The sequence below is a fragment of the Acanthopagrus latus genome, chromosome 23 (genome assembly GCF_904848185.1).
Source record: "Acanthopagrus latus isolate v.2019 chromosome 23, fAcaLat1.1, whole genome shotgun sequence".
Taxonomy (NCBI): Eukaryota; Metazoa; Chordata; class Actinopteri; order Spariformes; family Sparidae; genus Acanthopagrus; species Acanthopagrus latus.
This window is the reverse complement of record NC_051061.1, coordinates 6784145-6805268: the sequence shown is the minus strand read 5'-3', so window position 1 is coordinate 6805268 and position 21124 is coordinate 6784145. Positions and strand designations below refer to the sequence as shown.

At 41.6% G+C, this 21124-nt stretch overlaps 2 protein-coding genes across 12 annotated transcripts in view; both read right to left on the bottom strand.

Moving 5' to 3' along the window:
- Positions 1 to 8251, bottom strand: part of ep300b (E1A binding protein p300 b) — a 34332-nt gene extending 26081 nt beyond the window's left edge. For 10 of the 11 annotated variants that reach the window (XM_037087759.1, XM_037087761.1, XM_037087762.1 and 7 more), the window contains exons 1-3: positions 6062 to 8250; positions 3361 to 3965; positions 1939 to 2118 (exon numbers count right to left, since the gene is read on the bottom strand). In XM_037087759.1, the coding sequence (XP_036943654.1) occupies positions 1939 to 2118; positions 3361 to 3965; positions 6062 to 6155 (879 nt within the window). In that variant the 5' untranslated portion in view covers positions 6156 to 8250. Of the gene's footprint in view, positions 1 to 1938; positions 2119 to 3360; positions 3966 to 6061 lie in introns of all 11 variants that reach the window. The other variant, XM_037087760.1, reaches the window with a different exon arrangement.
- A 1599-nt stretch (positions 8252 to 9850) lies between these two features.
- xpnpep3 (X-prolyl aminopeptidase 3, mitochondrial) lies at positions 9851 to 20979 on the bottom strand. Its single transcript, XM_037088549.1, has 12 exons — positions 19592 to 20979; positions 19381 to 19497; positions 17898 to 18020; positions 17321 to 17508; positions 16911 to 17130; positions 15796 to 15980; positions 15526 to 15588; positions 13643 to 13756; positions 13405 to 13490; positions 13018 to 13201; positions 11230 to 11350; positions 9851 to 11109 (listed from the first exon to the last, which is right to left on the bottom strand). Exons 2-12 carry the CDS (start codon positions 19448 to 19450, stop codon positions 10943 to 10945), a joined length of 1521 nt encoding a protein of 506 aa, XP_036944444.1. The 5' UTR covers positions 19451 to 19497; positions 19592 to 20979; the 3' UTR covers positions 9851 to 10942.
- Between the last annotated feature and the right edge of the window lie 145 nt (positions 20980 to 21124).

Genomic DNA, 21124 nt, shown 5'->3' with positions numbered 1-21124 from the left:
AATCTCTCTGTCATGAAGACAATTATTGTAATTTATCTCAAACCTAGTTTGGTTTTCTGCCCTGGAATTTCTTGCTGCTCATTAGCCAACAAACAGTGCACACCAACACCAATATTTATCTTCAATGAGCTAATATCAGACTGGCCGATCTATTAGTTAATAGTTGTTAGTCATTGGTTATCCATTTCCCAATTAACCAGTTAAAATACTGCATGTGGCAGAGTGACAGACAACCAAGAGGAGAAAAAGGATGGATGGATAATTGAGAGTTTGAACTGGGTGGAAAAAAAACCCCACCACCAACCACCCTTGTACATTTACATACAGTAGTCAGATTTGAACAGCGAAGTTAGTAGTGACTCACTACAATCCGACAGGGCTGTTCTGGGGCGTTTGGTTGATGTTACTTCAAAAGGATTAGTTTCACTGAGGTAGGTAAGATTAATGTAATGACGATTTGAGCTTCTTCTTTACGAAAATCCCAACCATGACGATTCACTCCTATTCAGCAGAGAACGCAGCCTGAGCTGCTTCCCCTTTGAAACGACTAAGAGTTTGTCTGAAACATCTGTAGGCTTATTTGCAGATCATTTTGCCAACAGTTACTAATTTATCACCATCTTTTTCATATTTGCCTATTAAACTGAGTGTTTTCCTAATGCACACCTGCAACACCTGTACGCTCCTGATCAGAGACAAGAAAATACAAAAAATGGAAATATCTTACATTTCACACACAGAGAACGCTTTCATAATCTTATCCTAAAACGTGTGCCATCTCAGATTCACAAACACTCAACTGCAAAACCTTGTCAGAAATCTCAAGTTTCTACTTAATAATTGTCAAACTGTTAATGAAAATGTCTGCATTCTATAGATTCAGTCATTAGCATTAACAATGCCCCACAGTTATCACAAATGCAAACAGTTTCACTCTGTTTTGTAGTCAAGTTGCATATACAAAGAGTGAAACGAGGACCTTCACCGTGTGAGACTAGAAATCCTATTCTCAGGATTTAGTAGACGAAAACAAATTCATCAGTGTCAGTGGTGGTATTAAAGCACCTGAAGCAAATGAACATAGTTGTCAACACTGTCATCACAGAGCTGTACTGTGACAGAAATAAAAGATGGAAAGTTTGACATGCAGTTAAATGCCCACACACATCTTGATCAAGCAAATGACTCCATGACTTAGACAGATTAGGTGTAACAGAGGGTATTCAGCTGGACAGTGACTTGTATACAGTGCTGGCCTGAAATGTACCAATAACATCTTGAATCTAAAAAAGGGGGCTTTATCTGCAATTTGAAGGCAATAGTTCTGCTGTCTCTTACATTAAAACAAGTCTTCACACACTAATAGCATTATCAAGTCACAAAACAAACACACAAAGAAAAAAAAATCTATCACATTATCTGCAGCATCCGTGGCTGTTTTGCATATGACAGCCTGAAGCCTACAGTCAAGATGATGTAACAACATTCATACAGGTGTGCTTACATTTTGTTTTTCCTAACATGTAACCAACAGGTTTATCATCAGATCACTTCTGAAGGAGTGTGCTTACGAACTGTTGCACACAGCCAACATGAAGGGGGTTGTTTGAAAACCCTGCAGTCATACAAAGGGTGTGTTGAACTTGTTTGTAACTTGTTGAGAGAAGCTGTCAAAATTGTCAACACAGAGAAAGTTACAGATATTGTCGGGTAGTTCATGTTGGATTTGGGCTTCTGACAGTAAGAAAATTATTGAGTATCATCAGACTAATCATTTAACCAGGAAATGGAACAGACAGATGGAATAGAATAAACTGTGATGATAAAACAGGTATATTTGGTTTAGTTCAAAACTGCGTTTAATCTACATTAACACACGTGTATTCTATGATGGCTACAGGGTTTATCGACCAGCACAGAACAGAAACAAATTCCTACCATCCCAGGCATCCCTTGACCCGGAGGTGCCTTCTTGTCCATGCTAAACTGGTTGGCCATATTGTTGGGCAGACCCGCCTTATTCTGGAGCTGTGGGCCCAGCCCTGCTCCAGGCAGCCCCTGGCCAGCCGATTGGCCGTACGGACCACCATAGGGGCCCGCGTTGGCCATCATATTCATCTGGAGGGCAGAGGGAGGGGAGGCAAAGAGTTATTGAGAAGGTGAGAGGAGGAGAGATGAATACAAGTAAGAGAGGACGATATTAAATGTTCAGAGCACAATTCAAGCAGCCACTAATGTGAAATTCAAGTCTGGTATTACAATACCATCTTACATATGTTTGAACACAACAAAGAATCCTACATTAGACAGTTTTAAGATCGAAAGGTGCTAAGGAGACAGCATGGAATCACTTTCCAGATACTGATTATTATTCCTTCCTAATAATGACTTTCCACTTCTAGGCTTTGCAAACAAGCCCCAACAACCTACAGTATGTTCAGTGTAGCTACTTCAGTTTCGGTACAAACTAGTCTTTATTTCAACAGCAGCAACAACGTGAAAGGATTGGTTAATTGTTGTTAAAAGTAGAATAAAACTCTTCCTCTCGATTAATTTAACTTCATCAGCTTAAACTACACATGGACAATGCTAACACTTCACTAACGCATATTTTAACTACAGGACAGGAGGAAATCCTATGTTAGCTGGTGCACACTGCAGCAGCAAGGCAAAGACAGTTATGCTACTGCCTATACCAAACAAGTTAACACAGCTGTTTGCAAAACTGCCATCACACCTTTAAAACAAAATCACAACTGTCTTATGACATATCGACTAGCAAAGAGGTTAACCAACAATACCACAGAGCGAACGGTGATGCTGCTGTGAATCCCAACACAACCACACTTACGCCTGCACCTGCTCTGGGAACTTGTCTGCGCCAGACTCACATGAGTAACTACTGCAGTCTACAGCATCGCTTGAGTATGAAAAGATGCATCTGCCTTAGTTGCAATAAACATGAAAATAGTATCGAACTGAATTAAACCCAAGTGTAAATAGTTTCCCGTGGGGAAAAATACCACGATTTTTCCTTTTTGGATGATTTTACTGAACTCAAGAGTGGTCAAATTCATGAACACATTTCCCCCGATTTTAAGCAGGAATTTCGAACTTGTGTATTTTACATATAACAAGTACATCCCCATTAATGACATTATGTGTTCCCACAACTCTCCAACATCCATATGTGATGCCATAACACACATAATGTAAAAGATTTTGTCAGCAATGGGGATGTTTTTCTATCTGAAGAAACTCAGCAGGGCACCAAAACCACACTTTGTTTATAAAATAATTGCTACTAACATGTCAGCTGTCATATTTTTGCGGTGCCCTGTACCAGCTGAGTGTGCTTACCTTGTTCAGTGCTCCGGGTTGCTGCGGTCTCATCCCTGCCTGACCCCCAGGTCCCATTTGCTGACCGCCCTGCTGCTGCAGGGTTTCTGCCAACAGATTACTGTTGTTACCCATGCCTCCACTGCCAGGGTAGCCCATTCTTGGCGAGCCATTCATCACCTGCCCCCCCATCAGGCCTTGCTGCTGCTGTCCAGGATTGCCCTTCTGGGCACCCATCATGGCAGCTGCCCGACTGAGTGCTGCCACCCCTCCAACCATCCCAACCTGCTGCATTAATCCAGTCTGCTGCTGCTGGCCTTGGGGGGGCATGCCCTGAGGTCCACCAGGGGAAACACCGACACCCCCCATCATCCCCATGGAAGCCCCGGGCCCTGTGCTGTTGGAAGTAGGGCCTCCCTGCTGTGCTGGTGCTCCTGCGCGCAAGAGTTCAGACAGCTGTTTGTGTTTTGCAGCTGCATCCTGGCCTCCCAAACCGAGGCCTCCTCCGAGCCCTGCAAGACTGGTATGGAGTTGGTTGACATCCCCTCCGTTAGTCAGTCCCAGGTCCGAGGAACTTATGAGCTCATCTGGGAGGTCGTGCTCCAAGTCAAAGAGTGAACCAAAATCTAGGTACGGAGAAAAAGAAACAAAAATCTTAACAACTAGAAAAATTAAGATTTAGCCTACAATGTTGACGGCTCAGTTTAACTTGCATCTTTTAGGTGTGACACAGCTCTGGCTTCAGTTTGAAAATGATCAACCATTAATCTGGAGCCCATAGCTGGGCAGCACGAGCAGGAGTAGCTGCTGCTTCTCACAGCTTGGACCTCTCTCCTGGGCATCAGCTTGTGGTTTTGATGGGGAGCCAAACATGGAGAGTGAACGCAGTAGGGTCAGAGTGAGAAGCCGCAGAGGGGTAAACACCACAGAACCAAGGTAGCGCGTGCAGTGGATCTACAGTTATGTAGTGCATGAAACAGTAAAAGGTAATAGGACGTCTTACACACTGGGGTGAAACTGTCTTATTTCTATAAACTGTTGTGCACTCAATCATTTTCCTTGTGTAGTTCTTTAATCCCACACGATACAGTCATGTCTCTACTTTAACGGTCACAAACTACACTGTTTTTTCTTCCAATGGCCCCAAAAACACACAACTTTGAGAGTTTGACTTTTTTGCCTTCTAGCATGTCAACATCTCCACATTCTCAACATCGATGCTACTTCGTAAACATGCTGTGCTGGTGTTTGACTTGATGCATTTGACTTGGCTGCATCCTCTCCTGACCTTTCTCTTCACTCAATGCTTTCACGTTGTTGGGAGACCAGATACTGTAGGAAATCGAACATGCCTCAAGCTTGAAATCCACATTAATGCATTTTCTGACACAGTAAGAGAGTCAGTGGTGTGGCCACCCAACTTTGTACAGCTGACAGTGAAAAGAGTGAACAATTCCATTAAGGTTTTGTGTTATACTTTACAAAATTGATTGAGTAAGATAAAAGAGTGGGATAAAGTGTGAACTAAGTGCCTACATCACTATAGTCGTCCGTGTCTCGTTTTAAATGGATGCAACAAGAGGAGGTGATGCCAAGAATTTACAGCCTCTTGCTTCAATCTGTGTAAATCAATTCGTTTGCAAAAAAAAAAATTGTTTAATTCGCTGTCGAGCCTAAATTAATCCACGTGGTCAGTTCTGATAAGTGTAAAACCATTTTGAAAAGTAAACTGCAAAAAGTGCAGCGCAGTGTCACCGTGCAGAGGCAGACAATGGAGGGGGGGACAAGAATGGGCTTCGTCGGTAGCACAATTGAGAAACTACAAGCCTTTGAACAAAAGACATGAGGGAAGACGTTTCAAAGCCGCTGGCTGAATTTGCCCGTTCATTTAAACGCGGTAACAGTTAAAATGGACACACAGCCACATATTTGTCCGGTAAACAGCGCTTTGCGCAACTTTAATGAAGTGTCGAACAATAGCTAGCTGGTATACAATAGTTCACTACAGACGGTGTCGGCTAACAACACTTGAAGCACACGAAATCAATGGCTCACAAAGGTTTTTACTGCAACAGTGATAGGGGTTAGTGCCCCACACAAGGAGTTACTTTTTTGACCAATAATGTTTGACTCGTTATCCATCATTTATTTTCTTTGCTAGGCTAAAAACCGAGCTCAGCTGAGCCGGTCCGGTGGGGTTATCTGCCTAGCTAGTTAGCTAGCCCACTCGGTTACCGTTACTTTCTCCTACAGCTAGTTTAGAAAAGACCATTTGTTTCAATGTTTACGGAGTATTTACTCGGCCGGTGTGATATGTGTGTGTGTGTGCTCCCATCCTTCTGATTTATTCACTTTTTTATAGTTACTTGACAACTTGAAGCAAAATGGGGTGACTCGACTCTTCCATTGTTTGGAGGTGGACCTTATAGTTAGTAGCTAGTTAGCCTGTTGAGGCTAACGCATCAAAACATCCCTGCAGCAAAGTTGCTGCTGCCGCCAACACTACATCATACTTTGTCTTTAGCACGAACAATTCTCAGACTGGACCCTTTTAACCATGCTATGGATATATCGGTGTTTAAAAGTTGTGGACAAACTGCGTCCAACTTAGTTGGTGTACAACTCTACAGGGACGTCCAAGACTGGCCAGTATTTAATACACAAACAGTGGGAGCTGGTTCATGTTTTAACTCCAGCGAAGTCACGCATGCAATATATTTACCATTTCCATCACTGGCAGACACCGAGAGAGCTGGAGAGGACAGCTTGGGCCTCTTGGCTGAAGGCGGGCCGGACTCCAGGACATTATCGGCCATATTTTTGACGAATTAAAAAAATGGTGTAGATCCACGGAGGGCAAACGTATTTCCCTTATTTGCGTCTCCTTATCCCTTTAAGACCAGCTTCTGATCGTTCCCCCACCGCTCGGGGGGACGGTAGGGGAGAGGAAAGCAATGTTGAACTCTTTCCCTCACAGTTCTCCCTCTCGATTTATTCCTCTCTGCAGATATCAGTCCCCCTCCCCTGTCGGAGATTTTGTTTCTTCACAGATTTGAACAGGAGGAGGTGGGAAGGTGGAGTCGGCGAAAAAGGCAAGCGTGCGGCCCTCTGTCAACCTCATGTAGCCTCCTCTGCGACTCAAAAAATGTCCCGATATCCGTCCTCCGTGCTGCACTCAGTCCTGTCCGCCATAGTCGGCGGAGAAAAATCCCGTATTTCAGGTCTGAATCACTTCTGCGGAGAGACTCTGTCAGGACACGAAGGTGATAATGGTGATCCGAGCACTCGAGCCAGGAGTCTCCCTGTGGTAACTTCTGGAGGCAGTTCTCTCATGCAACAGTTACGAGACCCTCGGCTGCATTTACCGTTTCTCTCACCTGACCAGACATCCCAACGCTGGCAGTGCGACTCTTTACGTCTCCAGAGCCATGAAGGCAGTCCACCGGTGAGTGGAGACCACCGGCAGCAGTTTTTTAAAAATACGATTAAAGCGTCGGTGGTTCTCTCAAGTGCAATACCGAGAGAGAGAGAGGGGGGAAAAAACTTGCATTGGCTTGTCAGTAACTGGATAAATAGCAAAACAGTTCTGCAAAATAAGATGAAAACACGGGAGTCCCACACTTGCAAGTTACTCAGATAAACAGGTAATCTATCGCGGGTGTCTACTTCCACGCACGAGTTTTCGTTCGCGTGTGCATGTCGACTGAATTGTGCACTTAGTGTTTGACCATGCAAGGCACTGGGTCAGAAAGAGCAGACTCGTATTGCACATTTGGTTGTTGCAACCCTTCTGCGCGATTACGCCTCTTGCAGTCAGCGGGGGTTTTTGGCAAAGGTTGGAAAATCTCGTCGAAAATCAGTCCTCTCCTGCAACCCACTCCCGGTGCAGACTTTTATTTCTTTGACAGATTAGTTCTTGGGGGGGGCAATCACAGCGCGGATTGCCAATCAGCCGCCAGTGAGATTGATCCAATTAGTTTTTATTTTGCAGAGGACGATCCGCGGGGTTACTTATCTTGTGCTCCAGCAGAGGTTCCTCCTCCGGCTTTCGTGTGGTTTAAAACACTTGATATCTCAGATCGCGAGGAGAAAGATTAATACTCTAAAAATTTTTTAAAAAAAAATAAAAAATGAACATCTCACCCTCTGCTCACAGGATGTCTTGGCAAGGCAAGAGAAGAGAAAAGGGAAATATCTTAAGCAAAAAAAAAAAAAAAAAGCCCGGAGCACAGCTACGGCGACAGACGAAAATGTGATAAAAATTGACGCTGGGTCGCTGAGAAATTGTGGCTATTTCGGAAGCGGAAAGCTTCAGATCGGCACACTAATGTTGACACCCCCCCTAAAATATTTTGGGCTGAGAAAATCCTCTCATTGACTCTTTGTGATGGAGAATGCCCCCCTTCGTGTTGATCCTGGCAATTTTCCCCTTCTCTCTTTAAACCCGTCTTTCTTTCCACCTCTCCCTTCTGCCCGGCAGCAATTTATTTATATAATTGTCTATGCGGACTCTTTCCTTCCTCCGCGACGGACACATAATGATTTTTCATGTTGATGTTTTCCCCCTTTTTTCTCGCAGGTTTTTCCTCGTTATGATAATATATTGCCCTCTTCCGCCTCTCCTCTCTGTCTCCGCTCCGCAAAACACCCCCTTCCTTGGATTTTTTTTTTTTTTCGGAGTATTTCCTTCTCATGCACACATATATATCGCCGCCTCGGTTTTCCCTCCACTGACGTCTTATCTTTTTTTGGTGATGCTTTCTCTCTCCTGATAACACGGACAGGATCTCGCCACTCTTTCCTCCCGCGGCGGTTCCCGGAGCGGCTGCAGTCGGCTGCCGGAGTCGCTCCTTCTCTCGGTTATCTCCTCCTGTTTCTGACGGTCTGTCCGCACAAACAAAATGGCGGCTTGTTGTTTCTACTCCTCTGATACGGGGGGAGGGTTGGAGGTACAGCAACATTAGGCGTGAAGGGGAGGAGGGAGGGAGGGGAGGGAGGGAGGAAGGGAAGAAGAGGGGAGGTTGTCTTCGTAGGTGTTCGGGATTGTCCGGAAACCGTTTCCGTGCTCTTCAGGCAGTCGCCGATGTCAATCTGTAGGGGACAGTGGCGCTCCACTTTCCTCTCCCACGGTGACGAGAAGAAACTCACTACGTTTATAAAACTGCAACTTAGAGGCACTGCTTCACTCAAGTGTTCACTATTCATGCTGGTTTAAACTCGCCCCACTGCATGTGCTTGTGGGACATGCAGCCTCATTTTACTCCACTGCGTTTATAGACAGTTGATGAGACTAAGATTTTATATTTACCACATTCGATTAGTTATTACTCAGTAACGATGGATCAAATGTGTGTTTGTCTGCCAGTGCATGTGGTGTATAAAGAGTCATCACTGAGTAAAAGATCAGTTACTGATGTTGAACTGTACTGAAGTTGCAAAAGTAATTTTCTGGTAATAGAGTAAAAGTAAATTATACAATTCTCTTCATTTTTTAATCCAATTGCTGATCAAACAAATTAATTTCAAAATACAATAACGTTGGCTGTGATGCAGTGTGTAACCTGCAAAGTAACGTGAAACCAAATTTGACAAATAAATGTAGTGGAGTAAAAGTACAACGTTTGTCTTCAAAATGTAGTGGGGTAGAAATATAAAGCAGCAGAAAACCGAAAACTTAAGTAAAGTACAGGAGCCATAAAGCTGTACTGAAGCACAGGAGTAAATGTTCTAAATTACATTCACAAAATGCAATGCACAGACAGCATGAAGGACATTAACCTCAAGAAAATGTGTAATGTTATGGAAAAATTAGCTGTATTCTTGAGAATTTCATGCAATATTCAAAAATGTATTTTTGAAAGGGCTGTGCCAAAGCAATTGAGAATAACTGCCGTCACTTGTCTTATAACACGCTGCATCTACAGCATGACGCGTTCATCTTGTGGTGTCCAGCTGAATGATTTTTATGGACACCTGACAGTGAATCATAATTAAGTCTGGTATATTTGTGGTAATAACACGTTAATCCCAAGACTTTGTTTTGAACAGTTAATGTAATCTGTGTTGAGTTAGCCTAAGCCTAACCTACATCCTCTATGAAGACTGGAATGACAATGACAATTAAATCTGACTCAAACTTCTGGCAAACTGTTTTTAATGTGATTCAATTCCTTTGTTTTGTCAACAAAAAGGAAATGAAACACGTTGATTTGCATTCCAAAGCATGCCAGAGAGAGCAAATAATGTAAAGACCTTAAGACAAATCAATAACATATTGCTTCTCTGCATCTCTGACCTGAAAGGGAAAACAGTCAGACAAGATCAGTGGCAGTGTCTGTAGTAAGTTGTCAATGGCATGTGGATCACAATTTTTTAAACTTTGAGGTGTGACAGTTGTGACTAAAGCCAGTCATAAAATGTGAAATTTGAAATAATGAAGTGGACAGCTGACACCTTTCCCTCCTGCTGAGTGGATGTTTGTACCCTGTCAACACCCAAATCTACACCTATCTGTCCATATAACGCTGACGTTAAGCGTTTATTTCCTCTGGTGTTGGTCAATGATTTGCAGCCATTATTATTTTAAACATCATTACATTTACATACATTTTTTACATCATGCCGTAAATCATGAGTAACCTGAGCCCAAGTCAATCCAACACAAGTTATGTTATGAAAGAACGAATACTGAGAACTTTTTAATACATAGAAATCACATTTTTCTCTTTTAAAAAGACATTCCCACACATATACACAACTACACACGAACACTCCTCAATGTACACTTTTTAAGCTATTTCAGTGCATTGGTGTAATCGTTACCATCATTCTGTGGCCTTTTTTTCAGGAGCAGCTGTTTAAGATTCATCACGTGCCCATTAAAATGGTAGTGTGTTGATCTGACATATATATTCCGTTCTGACAATCACAGAGTACAGTGAGTGCAGGTTGAACAGTCAGTGTTTTGATGCTTTGCACTGTAGCTGATGTGCCATGTTCGGGAAAACCCTAAAAAAAACCTGATGTGGAGAAAATACTGTAAGTTTAAGGAATGAAAATGTTTACCGGTTATTGGATCGATCCATTGAGTCTTCAGTTGAATACATACTTGATACAAGTGGTTATCTGTTGTCCCTAGGTTTGCATCTATAGTCTTGGTTGGATTTCACCCACTGACGGCACAACACATGATGGGTTTAACATGCGTGATCCGGATGGGTCGCCACATGGTATGGCTGTAGCCCTGATGTATAGTTACATTTTTGAGGAGTATTACATCAGCTACAATGCATGTGTGCGTAGGCTCCAAAGCTACACAGTAACCCCCTAACACACAACTAAATCACATTTATCAACTGGTTTCTTTTAACATTTAGGCAGACGACAAAAGCACCCACAAAATCTATGATCTTTAACATCAGGCTTCTCTATTTCTGAGGCCTTGCCAAGTTAAAAAACAGACTCTTGCACTGTGCTCCCACCTTTCATGTACCTGGGCCCTGAGTCTGATGATGTCATCACCATGGAGACAGTTGAAAAGCACAGCACACGGCCTGCCATCCCTGCCGTGGCTCACTCGGTGACTAGTCTGTCTCTCTCTGTCCTATCTCTGGGCACAGGCCTGCTCTACATCAGCGATGGTCTTTGGTGCGTCACGGGACAGAATCAGAGGGCCTCCCTTGTCTTGGATCACCACGTCATCCTCAATCCTGACGCCCAGTCCGCGGAAACGCTTTGGCACCTGGTCGTTTTCCTCGCAGATATATAACCCTGTAACAACAGAGGGGAAAATGAGGAAACATTATGAAAGCAGAAAAGTGTGAAACATAAACTAGAATGAATGTGGCAGTGTAAGAAAGGGCTGCAACCGGTGGGGCTGAGGGTATTCACCTGGTTCTATAGTGATGGCCATTCCTGGCTGCAGAGGCTGTGAGCGGGACAGCTCAGGAGTGTCATGAACGTCCATGCCCAGGTAATGGCCGACATGGTGGGGGCAGTACCGCCGTGCAGCCTGGGTTGAGCATAAAAAATAAAACTTAAGGTTTAATCATAGAAGATTGATAACATGGAATTCAGGCCTGCCGCTGACTGAAGGGGTTTAACTGTGGTCAGGTAATTTTCTAACTGCCTTAATAAAGCACAACTGAATCCCAGAACATCTGAACAACAACATCAAAGTGGACATTCCAGCATGCAATTCAGGGGATTTCTGCAATGAGATAATTTGGACATAAAATTGATGCAAGAATTTCGGAATAAAACATTTTTGAATCCCAAATGTAATGATGGAATCAGAGCTTGCCACTGTTTTTGAATGACTTGGCTATTGTTTCAGTCAAAAAAAGCAGGAAGTAAGATTTCCCTTTTAACCTGAAAACCTTTATAAGGAAGAAAGTCAACCAGCATTGCTTGTGATGTTGTGGAGCTCAAAGACACCTGCCAGTTTATTTTGTCGACTATTATTCCTGAAAAGTGAAATTTCAATGACTTCACCACATCCACCTCTCTCTTAACATCTGTTATGAGAGATAAGGTTACATGGATCAAGATAGTGGTTCAACAACCAACAGCAGTCTGGACTTATCGCTTAACACCACAAATATGAATCTGATGTTGGTGCTTGAAGAAAAAAATCTGGCAGAATTTGGTGCCAATCTAGTAGATGTTAAGACAGTGAAAACTTTGACCAGCCAGTGGCAGCAGAGGTGAAATCAAAGGGTCTCCAAATTCAGTATGATTCATCCTCCGGGACCATGAATATCCACACAACCCCGGAAAAACACAGACCAACTACCAGAGGGCTGACAACTATGAGTAAAGGTTAATATAAAAGATCTCTCATTGGGGAAACCCTTCATCAAGTCAGTCAGCCAATCCAAAAATGCGCAACGCTTATGATTCTTTGTCCTGATAATGAATTATTATCTTAGTCTGCTAAACTAACAGATCCTTGGCTGCCAAAAAAGTATTTCATTGTCCCGCTGTACCTTTTTATTTTGAGAGTGACCAGTTGAATACATCTACATTCAGCTTTGGCTCGGCTTGCTCTTTTTATTTCCCTGAAAAGAACCACTGCAGGAAACGAATGCCTCCATTATTCAGAGTTATAAAAGCATATTGTGTTTCATGGAGGGCTGTAATTAGGTCATTTCATCATTTACATTGGCTGAAGGAGCTTATGGCTATTTCCTGACCACAAACCACTGAATCTAAACTCTACCAAGTGTTTAAATTCAGTGCCCAGCTTACATGGTTACAGTGATGATGTGGTCATGTCTCTCTCTGGTGTGGGTGACTGATATTCAGTGGCAGGGCAAGACTTTAAATTACATTAGCAACATTATATAAGTGTTTGCATGTGTCTGTACACAAAATGGCACAACTTCTTCGCTCTAAGTTATTAGCAGAGTGAAATATGATCTTGTTTATTTTTCAGCAATCATTTATTCATAAGACCTCTGAACTTGAAGAGCAGCTGAACATTCGGATCTGGGAAAAAATAACCTTCTTGTTCAGCAAATAACTTGCAACTCATCTTGAGAAATCTTGTTACTTGCAGCACAAGAAAAAAAAAAGGTTTTCCAAAAGCCAAGAGCTGCTTATTAGTATTTGCAAAACTGATGACAGGAATGATCTACCAGTTGACATCCATCTCACCTCGATTCATCTGATTATTACCTTCAGTATATCAGCATCACTGGTACTGGCCTTGACAATACCTAGCTGCCGGAGCTGTCGTCCCAACAGAGCCAGCATGGTATTGTAGATATGATCCAGGCTGACGCCTGGGGAACACAGAGACAAACAGGAGCGCTGGACCTCAAGGACGGCCTCGTACAGCTCAGCCTGGGCAGGGCTGAATCTGTCAGCAAGGAGGTGAGGACAGCAGAGAGTTAAGAAGTGTTTTACTTTAGGCAGTGTAGTATTGTGTCACGTAATGTTTTGCATCTGCATGGTAAGGACATTGTGACTTCTGTGACCTGTAATCACCCAGATATTCTTTATTAACATTATTTTTCTTTGAGCAGTTCACCTTACTGCTTAAGAATATTTGGTCAAACTTACTTTCCATTCACTGGCCATGTTCGAGTGATATCACTGACATAACCAAAGTATTCACAGCCCCCATCAAGCAGCACCATTTCACCATCCTGATGGAGGAAGGATGAGTGGGAACATTTTTAGATACAAGTAAATCAAGCTACTAAGTAGTTACCACTTCAATAATTTACAGAATGGTTAATGGAGATGTTCATTGCACCACTTAAGACAGGACAGATCCTTTAGCACATTCAACCTTTACCTTGATGATCTGGTTGTTGTTGATGTAGTGCAGAGTGTTGGCTCGATTCCCTCCAGCAACGACAGGGGGATAGGCCAGGAAGTTGGCGCCATGTATCCGATTCTCAAAATCAAACTGCAAAAAAAAAAAAAAATGTTTTGTTTGTTTTCTTCACTTAAAATGGTACTGCAAGCTTCAAGTTTGCGGTCATATATACTGACCTACAACAGCAAAACATAGTAGTTACATATTTGGTTGGCAAGTTTGTAAATTTGTGTGAAAACACCTTTTTAAATTTGCAGTAACTACAAAAAAAACCCTGCACTCTGTTGTTGATCTCTGAGCTCTAGACGTTGCATTATCTTCCATGGAGAAACACCAAGTAGACTGCTAAAACAACAGAGCTGTATTAGGCTAAAGCTAGCTGGTGAGATGAGTGTTAAGTTAGCCCTCTAAAGCTAAAACTATGTTTTTAATTTTTCCTAATTAATCTGTAAATTAAAAAACATAATTTTGATGAAGCGACATCTTGGGAATGTAGATAATTATTCCACATAAGCAGTAACTACTGTAAATTCCAACAAGGTAAAGAAAAATGACCCCGGCTAAACTCACTACAAAAGCTAATTAACTTTGCTGAACTGTGGAATTGCCTTTTCAACTTATGACTATAGTTTAAATCCTATGCTGGGGTTAAGCAACTTTAAAATCACACATTTGACTGACACATTTTAATTCATAATTCAATTTGACATAGAAACAAACATTTACAAACATTACATTTTTATTCCTAAATGCTTTGGACTCTAAATAATCTAAATAAAACTTTAACAAACCAACTTGGACAAGGTTCACACAAGATTACAAAAGGCAAGTGTGGTATAAGGAGTTTTTAGTAATTATGTTAATTTTTTTGAAACACATTAGCTTGAAAGGGCAGAAAAAAACTTCCAATCTGTTACACATTTTCCCTGCCAGCCTGAAAATTAAACCCCTTTTTAAAAATTAACTTCAGGGTTTCTGTCGGTACTGCTCAGTATTTTCTACAAGTAGTGTTGTCTAACTGCACAGTCTATGCAAAAGCTTCAGTGGCAACAGCTTCTATCTTTCTTTCTTATACATTTAAGAGGGTTTGCTTTGCCTCAGCTGCACTAAATGAGTGCTGGACCGAAATCCAGAGGCATGAATCAGTTTCAACAGGACAGAATGGCAAGGCAAACACTGAGTGCTCGCACTTCAGTCTTTTGCACACTACTACAAAATCTTTTGGGTACACAAAAAGAAGTTATACAGCACAATGTCAACATGCTTCTTATGTTGAAGAGTCCACAAATGAGAGGTATGAGATTATTTCCTACACAGAGAACACACTTTAAGGACAGAGAATAAGGTATCAAGTCTTGCATAAACAAGAAATAAGTGGTTACAAGGCTGTGTGCCTGCTACTTATTAATCCTCTGAATAAATTAGATAAAACCTAGTCTTTTGCTGTCCCACAAGGTTCCATGAATGTTAACGTCATCAGTAACAGTCTATGACACTGCTGGCCTGTTTTCTCAGACTGACCTAGTTTCTTGGGTGCATGTAAACATACTGCTTGAGAACCAAAGACAAATGGTTCTCTCTGTGATCCTCAATGAATACCTCTTTATCAGCAGCTGTCTATACTTTATGCAATGTGTTGTTTCTGTTGAAAATATTAATACAATAGCTTCAATCCATTATTTCATGTCATGTCCAGTTTGCTACTTCTTCGCTGAATGAATAAATGAATAACAATTGAGGTAGTTGTTATTACATTAAAATGTTACATCAATAAAAGGTGTGAGGACTATAGAAGTCCACACATGACAGCATGACAGAGAGGTAATGTAGAGCCACACAGACATCATTAAACATTTTACCTTAGCAAAGAGCACAGCTTCATCCACGTCTCCTCGAGACAGAGCCATCGTCCTCCTGAAAGCCTGAAAGACAAGGATTCAAGTTGGGCCAAGTATGCTGTGAATCTGTTTTTAAAATAATCCAAAGAAGTGTTGGAAGAAGTGTTGAAGAGACAGTGTGGGACAGCAATACAAAGTCATGAAAACTTGCTTTTTTGCAAGCATTTTTTTGGAGGGGAATATGATATAAACTATACTAACAATGGCACTGTAAGCAATGTAAACACCAACCTGTGCACTGATGTGACCTGCTTCTTGCATGAGCGCCACCTCAGCTGAGCTCTTGACAGCCCTGAGAGAGTGTATGAGGGGCCTGAGAGATCGCGGCGTCGACCCCATCTCTAGCACAGGACCCACGTGACTCTGGTGGAGGCGAGGGTGGGTGGGCTGCGAACTATCGTACCACAGCGTAGTGCCTGAAAGAGGATCAGAGTAGAGAGAAAATGGGAACAGTAAAGTTAAGGTCCTCATTATTTTGTTGTCAAATGTCAGCTGCTGAAACTGCAACTAGACTCAGCAGGCCTGCTAAGTTTTTGATTTCTCCACATGTTGATGTGCTGCACATGGTGGCGTAGTAAGAGCAATAAATAGCATTTAAAGACTTTGGTTGGTTATAGTTTTATACACTTTTTAAAAACCTTTGCAAAACTTGTCCGGAAGTTTAATTTTATTAGTCATCCGTCAATAATTTTTTCTTTTAAAAGTGACACTGTGAGAAAATACAAAGATTTAATCTAAAAATCTGACCTATATGTTTCTTGTTCAAGGATGTTTTACTATAGTAAGACATAATTCCTTCCAAGGGTTATGTCTTACAAGCAAATAATGTTTTTATGTACAATATTTAGTATGTCCCTCCTGGGCTATTGTAGAAACATGCTGGTGCAACATGGCAGACTTTGTTAAAGAGTACCCGCTGCCTCTGGAGATACAAATGGCTTATTCTAAAGTGACGAAAAAAACAATAGTTCTTAGTTTCAGATGATTATACGATAATGAAAAGATAGATTATGAGTGTTGTATTCCACTTCTGCTAAAATATCCCCCTAAATCCTTCACACTGAAACTTAAAGACCCTTTGGCATGGTTCTCATTTTAAGACAAAAAGAAAAGAAACATTTAGAAGTTAGCTGGAGATGGAAACCTTTAGCATATCCATTAGCTTACGCTAGCTGGCAACAGTTGATCAAATCTGCTTGTGTCAGTCTTCATCATAGCTGTCAAATGTGGCTGTTAACATGAATCAACAAGACATTGTGTTCAACAATGAAAAACAAACAAACAACAACTGTAGTTCTGTGAAGGGATATTTCTAGTGATGTGTCCTAAAACTCCCATCCGCACACCTTTAAGGCTCTTTAGCACGACACCCAGTTCTTCGGTGCCATGAACTCTCTCGATGCCAGTCAAAGCTGCCGCCCCGTCCTTCCCTGACCGGGGCCCGTCCCACAGCTCTCTCCCTGGGTCTCTACGGGGGACAAACAAGATGGCCTGGTCTGGTCGCCCTTTCCCATAAAGGACCAAGGCACTGTCAGGCTCTAGGATGCCACTGAGGTAGAGGAAATCCTGAGGAACATTAGGCTCCAGGTTAATTAATGAAGCCTCAATAAAAACACCATCCATTAAGACAATAAACTACAATAAGAGCAGAGTCGCGTGTAAAAGTGTTCACCTTTGTGACTGAAGTTTGCTTATCTTAAAATAGTTACTACGATTTAACGGAGAATGAAGAAAAGCAACTTGAGACCAAACGCACCTGGTTCTGATGGAAGGGATAGGGGATGTCATTGGTCATATAGCGGGTCGGATGAGACAAAACAATGACCACATGGGTGCTGGAGGAGACAGAGGGTCCCAGTCTGTCTGCCTGTGCCTCGATAAGTGAAGCAAGCCTGTGTCTGCGGAGCTCGTATTCTGTCTGGCTCAAGCCTGGAGTCACCTCACCTGAGGGGACGGGATCACATACGTGGTGTTCAACAGTAATTTATCACCAACCTTTACACTGTGCACTGTTATTTGTGTTCTTGGGGAGTAAAACATGGTGTAAAAGCACTCTATAAATAAAATGTACAATGAGCATTATCATTCATTATTACTCCTTTACATGACATGATGATGTGAAATAAGTGAGAGGAAAAAGCGTTACGTTTAAGTCTGTGACCTACAATAGCTTCTTCTTCTGTTGCTTTGTGCATTCTGTGCTTGACCAGTTCCAGGAGCATGAATCCTACGTTCTAAATAAATAACATTTTGCTGATTTGACTGTACCATATACATTGCAGCTTTCCCTAAAAAATGTAAAAGTGTAGATGTGCTGCATTGTAAACACTCACCATGTTTGATGAGGTGTGGATGGGTGAATGGGCTGGGCTGGCCCAAGTACCGAGTTGGCACTGTCTTCGGTTTCAAACTTCCTGGTTTTACAGAAATGTTTCTGCACGGGCAACGCACACATCCTACAGACAGCAACACAACACAGATGTTAAAGACTGCTGCACTTAGCACCTATGATGCCGCATGCAGCTGCTTTAAACATTAATTCTGTTTCAGTCAAAGGATGGTTTACAGAGTGGAGCTTCACAAATAAATGTTTTTATTTATCAGATATATCAATATGGCTGTACTTTGTATGTCAGCCAATAACAGACAAGACACTGCAGTACAGAAATGTCAAAGATGATGTGCCTTGCATCTTTTAAAATAGTTTTTGGACTGCAGTTTTAAACATGTTCTCATAAGTCTGTGAAAAAACAATGGACACAGGCTCTTTTATGACAATATTTGGTGTCCCCTCAACACCCTAGAGCAGTCCTCATATCAGTCAAATGCAAAAGCACTTACTTAATTTATCATAAACCTCCCTCTTTCATACAATGTATCTGAAGGGTCATGATGTTTTTTCAAATTCAAAGAAGTGAGGTTTCTCTTTAAAAACATCTCTTATTGCATCAAACACCAGCAATCAAATTCAAAAAGTACCTAGAACATAAGTATCATCAACTAAATATCTGTATTTTATTAGATTGATTGATGAATCTGCACTTCATAGTTGTCGCTGGTCAACGTACATTAATGCAGTTACATCTAGTGGTTCCAAAACAAGGGGTCAGGTCAGCCTCAGAGGGTCATGATAGAAATCTGATGGGTCATGAGATGATTTAGCGCAAGAGGAAACGTTTTGCTATTGCACTACAGATTTAAACTACTTTAAATCAGTTAGAGACATTAGGATATTCTACTTGTTCATTTAATAGTTTGTTTTGTGACAAATCTGATTTTTTATTTTGTGTTTAATGAATAGTTTTGGTCCCCAAAAATAATGCAGTACAATACTGAGTTGAGTCTATTCGAACTTTGAACTTTTCTCTAAGCTGAACTCTTTGACTTGATTATAACAAATAAGAGAAGAACATCTGATTCTATAGAGAGGATATCATTCTCTGATGAAACTCAACTCATTGACAACGGAAAGCTAAAAGGGTCCCAAACCAGACACGGTTTTATGGCAAAGAGCCACAAGCTAAGAGGGGTATTAACTTCTGAATTACACTGTAAATTTAAAAGTTTCTCATGTGTTTCTATATAAAACTTAATACGAAGACCATCTAGGAAGTGTCAAATAAATGTAGTGGAGTAAAGTTTAATATTACTGACGTTATAGCTTAGTTTCCCCCTGAAAAGTAGCTGCTTTGGGAGTATTGTGTAGCAACCCTGAATAAAATGGAAATACTCAAATAGCTTAAGTACAAGTAGCTGTAAAGTATACTCACGTGCAGTGCTAAGGGACAAAACGTAACAACATTTAAGTGGGCTCACCTCGACTCCAGTTACTCCGGGGCAGCAGTCTGACAGCAGACCGGACCCAGGTGCTGGCTGAGGGCAACATACTTGCTGGTCGTGGAGGACACCGACCTCTTACAGCATGTCGTCCCACTGCACACATGAGACACAGTCAGCACAAGTACAGAGTTGTCTACTTACAATAGATATTAACGGAGACACGTAGCAGTAGGTTGTTGACACTTACCAGTATTAAAATATTCTCAGACAACTGTTATAATTCTCTTTAGCAGACAGTCAGCCGAGTTAGCTTTCTGTCCCCATATTTGCTAGCAGCATTCATTCGTGGTCCAGAGGCGTTTGCTGCCCTCAGTTTTGCTTCCCAGGCAGAGATTCTTAATCCCGTCTCCGCAACATCGATTGGCAGACACACATCCTCCTCTGTATGGTCTTAAAGAGCAACATTTGATTAGGAAAAAAACAACAACATTATGTTCGTATTTCAATTTCTGTGGTGAACTTGTTATAACTGTATAGGGTGAAGAACTCAAGAAAAGCAAAGATAAATCATCTCAAAACGATGTACAAAAATGTGTTTTTAAGAGGTAGAGGGAGAACAGGGACAAAACATGCGATGATCTTAGAAAAATGATCTTGTGAAATACAACGCACCGTTGCATGTGGATTAAACTATTCAACAACATACAAAAATTTGCTTCATATTCTCAGTGGGGCTCCCATGGGGCCCTGACCCTTTTGGTGGCTACCCCAAGTTTTTGTGTTGCAGCTACTTCAAAACATTTTTGGGCCCTCCCTGCACCTACTTGCAAACACAAGCTCATAAAACATTATTATTCAATCAGAGGGGCATTTGTTGGGGGGTGCCGCTGCAGGCATAGTACTTTAGCAGGACAGTGTATCTATGCAGGATTGTTTGATCATAAAACAAAACTACAGGAACCATGCTTTTGGTAATGAAGGAACATGTCACCCAGTGCAACAATGTGGCTAACTAATTTGTTTTTAATAGTATTTGAAAAACATTTAAGCTCTGTGATACAGAGGAATAAAATATGTCTTTGCATACCACAAAATACAATCTATATTGTTAATTTATCGTTGGGTTTCCTATTATTCAGGAGATATTTATAATTAGAAAAGTATAGTGTAGGATACACCACCAGACCTTTCCTTATGGACCAAGAGCTACATCCCTTTGAGTAATGTAGCCTGACTCGGTCCAGTGGCAGCCCATGATTGGCAGAAGCTGTCTGAGGGGTACCTGCATGAGGGGCTACCTGAAAGCCCTCACTCAGGAAAAATAAATGCTGGTCAAACAGAGGAGAGTGACAACTCTTATTAGTGTTCCCTTAATGTAGGCTCGCAGGGAGCTCTGTATTTTCACGCAACAGCAAGCCCCAATGACATGCTTATGTGAGGCCACAGGTCATGCGAGCGCAGGCATCTTAAAGGGTTCATTCTATTTTTTCATGCCACACATACTTGCATAACTACAAATCACAATGTGCTTACTTGAAATTGTATTAAAAGTGGTGTCATTCAGCAAAGTAACCGTCATTCTATGTGATAATACTGACGTTTCAAGGTTGAAAAAAGGTTTTCAAAATTGCACTTGTTATTAGGAGACAATATAGGACTTGACACTATACAATGTTCACCACTTAATAGGTTGAAATCAGCCACTACAATAAGTTTACGGCATAACCCAGCTTTTATAACATCCGAGTTTCAGCCTGACAGGCCAAACCCAGGGCATGAA